At 36.7% G+C, this 9,428-nt stretch overlaps 1 protein-coding gene across 1 annotated transcript; it reads right to left on the bottom strand.

The window, feature by feature from the left end:
• Nucleotides 1-5,555: 5,555 nt before the first annotated feature.
• On the bottom strand, nucleotides 5,556-9,210 carry LOC107754825 (proline-rich transmembrane protein 1-like). Its single transcript, XM_016571422.1, has 3 exons — nucleotides 8,902-9,210; nucleotides 7,594-7,785; nucleotides 5,556-6,664 (listed from the first exon to the last, which is right to left on the bottom strand). The coding sequence occupies exons 1-3, from the start codon at nucleotides 9,208-9,210 to the stop codon at nucleotides 6,488-6,490; spliced, it is 678 nt and encodes a 225-aa protein (XP_016426908.1). The 3' UTR covers nucleotides 5,556-6,487.
• Nucleotides 9,211-9,428: the final 218 nt, after the last annotated feature.

Genomic DNA, 9,428 nt, shown 5'->3' on the forward strand with positions numbered 1-9,428 from the left:
TGGAGAAATGTAGCATTACATCACTTGCTCACCAATGGATGCTCTGCAGTGAATGGGTGCCGTCAGAATGAGAGTCCAAACAGCTGATACAAACATCACAATAATCCACAAGTAATCCACACCACTCCAGTCCATCAATGAACCTCTTGTGAATCAAAACGCTGCGGGTTTATGAGAAACAACTCTATCATTAACTTTAACCCGTCATGGTCAAAAAAGTCTATAATCTATTATAACACTTCCTCCAGTGAAAAGTCCATCTTCTGTTTTTCTGTCACATAAAAAAACACTGACATATTTAGAACTGTTTTGGTCTGTTTGGCTTGTAAATGGTACTTGATCTGTGCATATTTCTCTCTTGATTCCAATGGAGAAAACAATTTTATGGACAGAGGACTTGTATTTTAGCTGGAAGCAATGATCTGAAGTTAAAAATGTTTTAATGATGGATTTGTTTCTTATAAAACTGATGGACTGGAGTGGTGTGGATTACTTGTGGATAATTGTGATGTTTTTATCAGCTGTTTGGACTCTCATTCTGACGGCACCCATTCACTGCAGAGGATCCAGTGGTGAGTAAGTGATGTAATTTAAAATTTTTCCAAATCTTAAGAAACATCCTCCTAAAGGTGAGTGAACCATTCTGTTATGGTTAGTTAATTCGCTAATTGATTGGATAGTGAAAAGTGTCACTGTATACAAAGTAGTTGGAGGGGTGGGGCTAAAAATAAGAGGGACTGGTGATGTCAGCCAAATAGGAAAGTTGTTTAAGAGGCGGAGAATGTTATTTACATATTGATGGAAAATTATAAAGGCAAACATTTTTGTTTGTTTTGAATAATGTGCACTGACAAATCATTCTCAAAATGACCAGGAGCATGTTTTAAAGTAAGGGCCATTTTTGATTTGTTATCTTAATCTGAGGTGAGCACAAGCAGTCGTTAAACATGAAATATGTGATTTTGCTGCTTTTTCACTTTCCGTGCGAACAGAGAAATGACTTGTCACTGGAAACTTGTCGTGTCTAGTTAGGACACTGTGTAAAGCGCGGGTCTTACGTAAGTCTGGTGAGGGGAGGACGGTGCAGGGAGAGCGGAGAGAGCCAGTGTGGCAGAGATAGGAAATGACAGTAAGGGTGTCAACATGAATCAAGCAGCGAGTCAGTGAATCTACACTGCACTGCTCAAAGCTGGGCACAAATAGCACTTGGGTATGCAATCCTAACCAACAGAGCGCAGCGGCTCCAAACAGCACAGCGCTGTGAGGGACGTGTACACCAGATGTAGCCCACCAACACAGGTTGTTAATCAGCCTTGATGGAGCTGTGGCGGTGATTGCTGGGTGAGTGCATAGGCGACACAACACACGGCGTGAGGGTCAGAGCAGAGGAGACAAAACTGTGTTGAGGAAGACGGCAGGCCTGCGGTGTTAAATGATTACTGAAACGATGGGTCTCTTCGGGAGGCTAAACGACCATCTGTGATCTGGCCTGCTTCCTTCTTCTAACTCCATTCATCTCTCTTCTCTCTCACCACTTTCCATTTTGGATGAAATTCACAAAGAACACGCCCAGGGTATATTTCACCCCAAAATCAAAAGATACACATGAGAAATCACGTTTTAAAAATGAAGAAGACTATTTTAGGCAGTGTCATTTTAGTATTATTTATACACTATTACAGCATTTATTTGTAGTAGTAGTAGTAGTATTAGTATTTATACAATTTCCCTCCAATATGTTTAAATTTGTGAAACACACATCCAGCGACCACTGTTTAATACACAAGTCAAATGCACTAGATATTACAATTATGGTAGCCTAAAACTTAGATCATAAATTTCAGCATAAGGATAATGAACAGCACTATATTATTATATTTAATAACGTCACTTTAATATTAGTGCTAATTCATATTTATTCGTTTTAGTAATTTTAGTACATGCGACTTTGTTTCCCCATCTAATATTTTAGGTTTATTTGCAATTAATTTCAAACAAAAACGCTTTATTGTTCTAGTTTTAATTATCAACAATAACACTGTTTACAGAACCATTGTGAAATAAAAACTGCAAAAAACAACCTAGTACATTTTTAATGTAATACAATGACTATAATTTAGAATCTATATCCATTAGACTATAAATGAGAGCTCAAAATTTAAATTTCAGAAACAAATCATGGTAATAAACTTTGCTTACAATACAGAACAATCCAAAAGATGAACATAATAACCATTTCCTCATTTTACCACAAAATAAATGAATAGTTTAAAACATAAAGTAACATGAGATGAAGACTCACAAGACCAACATAATACTACTCACTTTTTCTCTGTAACCCATCTTTTATTGGACACTCTCTCTCACTCATGAAATAAATGAATTATAACTTTCTACAAAAAGTGCATTTGGCATTTTCTGTCCTGTGCCGATGCTTTCTGATAGCTATCTTCACTCCCTCACTGTTATGGCCGAGCGTCATATTGAATTTGATCCACAGAGCAACAGATGCGCTCACAGATAGAGAAGAGCTGCAGCCCCTGGGCTATTACTGTACACCACGCAATAGATACAATATGTAAATGAGAGGATTTTAAGAGGCACTGGCGCCCTCCTATCAGTTTATCAGTGATGTGATGTGGAGATACACACTATAGCTCCAGTGACACAAGGGAAAAAGATTCAGAGATGGAGAGGAAAAAACAGGGCAACTATAAATAGCACCTCTGAGACAAAGAGAAAGGCCAAACGCGAGAGAGAGAGAGGCAGAGAAAACACAACGCAATCGATTCTTGCACAACCAGGTACTCCGCTTTAATTCAAATCACTGGATTCATACACAGCAAATCAATGCTTGGTCTCATTAAGAGGGCAAATCTCACGAAAACATGTCACAATTCACGTCCAAAATCAAAGGAAAGAAAAATTCTAGAAACCTACCGCATTTACAAGCTTAGAGAAACCGTGTGCAGTAACTATAGGCAATCAGATCTCAGCGGCCATGTTTATAACAATAAAGCATTTGCTTTATATCACAACTGTGTGAAAAAGCATATTGCTGGGCTGATTATAAACAGGAGCTAGGTTCACATCAACTGTACAGTGTTTGCACAACTTTAAAACACCAAAATGAAATGTATCCGACAAGCTTGTCTTATTAACAGACAGGATTTCTGTTGAAACTATGCTTTCTTAGTTAGAAAATGAGGGTCATATTTTTAGACGTAGCCCATATAAACATGACCATGTGCAATCACACCTCTAACAGTTATAAACCATACACCAGAAGTCATTCAACAAACAGTTCAGCGAAACACTTGCAATATGCTGCAAGTCATTTGTTCAAAAATAGATCAGAAAGATATTAGAAATCGATTAAAGAGAGCAGGAAAAGAACGATATGACGCAGTTCAAATTACACAAGCAAAATAAATACTTTTTAATTGAGTGACATGGCAGTAGAGGACAGAAAGTGTGTGCTCAAAATGGATGCAAAAGATGATTTTCTCCCGTCTTTCACATTTGGACACTTGTTTATCAAAATTGGCTGTTCTCTTTTCTAGTATTTCACTGAAACAATGAAGCTCATTTTACTCTCGGCACGACTGTCAAGCTAGAAATGTAGAAATCCTAAAGCTTTATACATAAATGAAAAGATCATCCACTGAATCAATCCAAAAATGAAAATTCTGGCATTACCTTTATTTCCATGTTGTTCAAAATCTTTATGACTTTCTTTCTTTCATGGAACACAACATATAGCAGATAAAACAAAATAAAATAAAATACATTTTGGGCACTATATTACAAATCTTGTAAAGCCAAATAATATATTTGACCATTTTTTAAACAATGTTTTGGAGTTCAACAGCCTCAGATTATGGAATATTCAACATTTTGGTCTATTTCTCCTTTTATGCTCCATAGAAAAAAGAAAGTCATAAAGGTTTTTGGACTGGCATGAAGGTGAGTAAATGACAGACTTTTCATTTTTGGAAACAAAGTTTTACAGATTATATAGTCAGCGGATGGCACAAATGGGTGCATTTTTAAAGCAGTAAGAGATTAATTCACATACTGGAGTCCTAAAATAAAAATCTAAAACACTGCATCCATGTTTCAGTACTATATATATATATATATATATATATATATATAGGACCACTCTAGGATTGTTTGATTCTTTTCATTCAACCAAACCATTGAGCTAAATGCGTTTACCTAACAAACTACAGCTAACTGACAGCAGCATGTGAGGAGTTTCAATGAGGTCAGAACTTGAAGCAAGTTACACTCTCATCTACAAAGAAGTGAGACAAACTAGCTACTTGCTTACTGAGCATTAAAAAGTGCATATTATCACATGCGTCATCAAAATATGCCAGCTGAGCAATCATCTGTGATGATTGACTGTTATCTAGGAAAGATAACCAAATATTTCAGCACAACAGTTAGACCAATGATTACATATTTCAATAAATATAGAAGTATCAATTTAATACACAAATGAATAATTTAGGGTTTAAACAATAAATAATACACAAGTTCACAACACACAAATCTCATGTGTTCCTTCAATGAAGAGCCAATTTACAATAGTCAGTAATGAAGTAATAATTTCACCCTAGAATACATTCTTTGAACACCTCTGAACTGGATCGATTCGAGACTGGTTTGCAAACAACACTTGGGAACACTTAGGCCCAAGACATACACTACGCAAGTACATGAACACAAATGCTTTTCACAAATTTTCACATATTGCTGCATTGTAAACTTGTCAGCAATTCATAATGACACGCAAATACACATTGCAATTCTCAGTGTTGCCACAAGAGGTGCTATACATTAGTATAAATTGTCTTCTTCTGGGGTCAGTTTACTGTCATGGCAGAGTAACAGTTTGTTGAGGATCCTGCGGAGCTACTTAAAGTTGGTTAAACTGTCATTATGTTTTATAGTCAGCTACCACAACAAGGGCAGTTCACACAGAATGTGATTTTGCGGTTAACGATGCTGGACATCTGGGGCAAAAAAAGTCTCAGCTTTCAAATTTTGTCATTTTTAAGAAATTCAAACAACAAATACAGTTTTGTGGCTCTTTAATGCGTCATGACACATTGCTGTAGCGCCTCAGTTTAAGCGGCATGTGAACCGATCGTATTTTCATATACTTAAAGCATGAAATAAACATGAATGAACATCAGAAGGTATTTTATTTAAATCGCGGAAAGACGTCAATAACCCATTTTTCAAGTTTAAATCCACCAATGTTAATCTACTCTCCTGTCTGATTTGTTTGTCGGACAAAATTGCGGATTCTTCGTTATGATTGGTCAGATCACCTGCCAATCAAACTCCCTGCGAAGGGTCAATTGCACCACTAGTAGTGCAAAAATTTAACATGTAGTTAAACTAAATGTTCAAAAGACTGTTGACTGTGTCAGTGTCTATTTTGTGTATAAGATACAACAGACAAACAGGTAAACCAAAAATGATGCTAAAGTAGCATAATGTAAAATTTGTTCAGCTAAAATATCGCAAGGAGGCTCATTGCTGAAGAGTTCAAATACCCAAATTTAACTACCCAGACTTGATTTTTGGTTTCGGTTTTCAGCTAAATTTTTAAACTAAACTTTAATTATGAGCATCACTAGCTTTTAATATGTACAACAGAACTGCATGCAAGCAACGCATTGGCCAAGCATTTGCATCTGTGTTTGTGTACTGCGTAGAGTAGACTTCTGGCTTTGGGTTTCAGAAAAGAAACCACTGAGTAATCAATACTGATATACACTCTTCTGAACCACACAACAGAAATTCCTTTAGGTGAAATTCCAGTTCTACTATAATGAAACTTATTTCAATAATCTATTAGTCTTTCGACTTATTCAATACATTATTTTACACTTTTCAATACTTAGCGTATAGAAAACACAATTTAGCCACACTTTCAGTAACTAAATTTGTCAGTTCATCCTGCAAAGAAATACATATATATATATCTTTCGAAACAGATAAATGGCACAAATAATAGATGGAATGTTTTGAACATCAAAAAACACAAATATACCAAAATTATGTTCTTGTAATACTTGTGTGTTTCTTTTAAAAAGTAACATTTTTGGCAAATTTCAAGAGCAAATGATAACACACCTGACCTGACTCAAGTCTTTAGTACGCTATATTTCTAACTACTGATCTGGCACAGGCTTTTGTTTAGGAGAAACAGGAAGTGTTCAGGTAGGTTAATGAGAGTGAGCGTACACCGCTTACAACATGGTAGATGCGCTGTGTTCCCCACGTTCGGATTTATCATACCTTCAAACTAATACATGGGCAAATGGCTGTAAAAGCGTATTTTGGACTGCAGATTACGATGTGGTGGCTTGAGCGTCAGAAGTGTGCTGTGTGACAGAAAAAGCAGAATACCGACTGGAATGATGGCCTGGGGTCAGGATGGGAGGTGCGTCCCGCGCTGGGCTCTCTAGGGCTCCCAGTCGTCATCGTGGTGCTGAGAGGCGATGATGACCACAACGGTGAGTATGGTGCAGAGCACGATGGAGGCGATTCCCACCGCCAGACTGATGAAGGAGAAGTTACGTGCCTCGCGCGAGGCGATCTCTGCTGTAACCATATCGCCTCGAGCCACAGCCGTACGCACCTGAACAAAGAGATTCTATTTAGCAGATATCTAGGAAAATAGATAGAATACCCGTTCACACCAAATCTGAAATTATTACATTAAATTCAGTTAAATTGTTTGATGCTGAGAAAAACCCTAATTGGACAGAATTCAGTGTAAATTATTGTAAACTTATAATACAACGTGATAATACAACGTCACACTAAAATGCAGCCACTAGACAAAAAATATCCTATTTACTAGATATCTAGAATAAATCGATAAAATACCTGTTCACACCAAATCTGAAATATTAAATTAAATTAAATTGTTTGATGCTAACAAGATAAATACCTGTTCATGCCAAGTCTGACATTAAATGAAATTAAATCAAATTATTAACTTGTTTGATGTTAAAAAACCCATAACTGAACAAAACTGTGTGAATCGTTTGTCACCTTGAAATGTAACCACTAAACACATATCACATAAGAATCCTATTTAGTAGATATCTAGAAAAAAATGGATAAAAATAAAATGCCTCAAAGCAAGTGTGAAATTAAATTAGTACATTAAATTAAGTTGTTTGATGTCAAAAACAACCAAACTGAACCACTAAACAAATATGACAAAAAATGTTTTGGTAAAAATCTAGAAAAAATAGATAAAATAATAATACCAAGTCTGAAATTTTATTTAAATTAAATTAAAACAAAAAATTTAACTAAATTAAATTAAATTAAATCGTCTGATGTAAAAAGTCGAATTGTGTGTAAATCATTTGTAAACATAGATAATATTCCAGACTTAAATGCAATCATTTACCTAATGGTTTTATGAACGTGTTTAGTTCTTAGTAGTTCACTTGTGTGAACAGCCAGCATGAAACAGAAATGATATCCATGAGCTGATTCATATCTCAGCCCTGCTGGCATCAGAGCATCAGAGCTCGGCCTGGGCTCAGTTACCTGCACGGCTTTGATGATGGCGATTATTCCTGTAGGCCAGAAGCAGCAGACAGTGGTGAGGACGGCGATGGGCAGATAGTCGTGAGGAGGACGACGAGACTCCATCAGAGCAATGCCGTTTGGCATATGCATGGCCATCTGGCCGGGTGCAACACCTGGATGAGGTGCACCATTGGGCATGTAAGGCTGCGCCTGAGGAAAAGAAACACACATGAAAGGCCATTTCAGAACCTGGTGTACAATTCTGATGCATAATTCCTATATCTTTACTGGACATGACAATATAATACTGGACAGGCATTATTTCCTTGAGAATGTGAAAATTCCTTAAATTTTTTCTTAAGCAGCACAGGAACTGAAATAGGGCTGCACAATCAATCGAAATAAAATCAAAATCAGAATATACCTTAGTGCGATTATCAAATTAATCGTGATTAAACACTATGTATTTATCATGTATGCCGGTTCAATTTATTTTCGCATAATTAACAATATTTTTGAGCCTTTCACAAGATTTGTAATGAGAAACCTTTCTAAACATGCTGTCTACTAAACATCAGTTTTCCACCAAAATTAACGCTTGAAGGTTTAACATTTGAAAGTGAAGAAATTAACACATAACTATTAGTATTATAACATTACTATTGTAGTGTAAAATATTATCATAACAGTAATATTTTTTGTTTTCTTTTTTAATTACCACATTTTTTTATTATTAAAATATCATAGTTCAAAATGCAGTTCAAAACAGAATTGCAATATATGACAAAATAATCACAAATTAATTTTTTTAATAAATTGCAGCCCTAATCTTAATTTATTTGGAGATGAACTAGTTTTTGCTATGGTAAAAAAGTTGGTACCGAGAACCATGAAATTTTGGTATCTAAACCTAAAAAGAAAATATCTATTCAACATTTACTATATCAGCCAAGAAATGTCGAGGTTTTACTAATACATTTTTCAAAATTCACTAATATTGGCAGATAAGAGTTATATTCTGGATATATCAAGCATATCATCTCCTCTGGTATATTTCCAACTTGGAAAGTTATTTGTCCTCCAGGGATACAAAGGAGTCACATCACATTTCACATAATCTTCTAAGTATAAGAGAATCTGTATACTTTATTTAAAGAGCAAGCCTATAATAACACTCAAAAAATACCATAAAAATACATACTGTTAACAGAACCATTCATCTCCCTATGTTTAACTACTGTAGTATGTTGTATCCCGCTCTCATGCTATATACATCTGGATTATCCTGCGCAGTTTAAACATCTTTTGAAATGAATCCACACTCACCCCTGTGCCTATGGGATAGACGGGCACGTAGGCCGTGCAGGGCTGCAGCTGGAGGGGGTATCCTGTATGTAAATAGCCCACTGGGGGATGAGGGACGGTGCCCACTGGTCCGTGCGTCTGCACCGGGTATCCGTTCGGAGCTCCCTGGGGCCCGAGGGTGCCGCAGTGGAACTGGGTTTCTTGCAGGTACCCCTCTGATCCAGGAGGGGGAGGGGGAGGGGGGTAATTGGGCTGTGGGGCACAGCCAGGTGGAGGAGGATGTGGGGGCATGTTGGGGTCCTGGGCGGGGAGGTGAGGAGGCGGAGCCATCAACATTTAAACTGCAGCTGGTGCTTAAACGTAACAGAACCTTTTCGGTGGTGTGGACGCTAATACATTTACAGTTATAGTTATTCGTGTTTAGTATTGAGAAACGTTGTGTGTGTGTTCGTGATGGTGATATTAGTAACATTGTTCTGCCATTAGAGACTGTTTTTACAAGTCAGCAGTGAAGACTTTTATATTGGAAAAATAAATGCTGTAACGGA

The sequence above is a fragment of the Sinocyclocheilus rhinocerous genome, unplaced genomic scaffold, assembly GCF_001515625.1.
Source record: "Sinocyclocheilus rhinocerous isolate Xijiao unplaced genomic scaffold, SAMN03320098_v1.1 scaffold21, whole genome shotgun sequence".
Taxonomy (NCBI): domain Eukaryota; kingdom Metazoa; phylum Chordata; class Actinopteri; order Cypriniformes; family Cyprinidae; genus Sinocyclocheilus; species Sinocyclocheilus rhinocerous.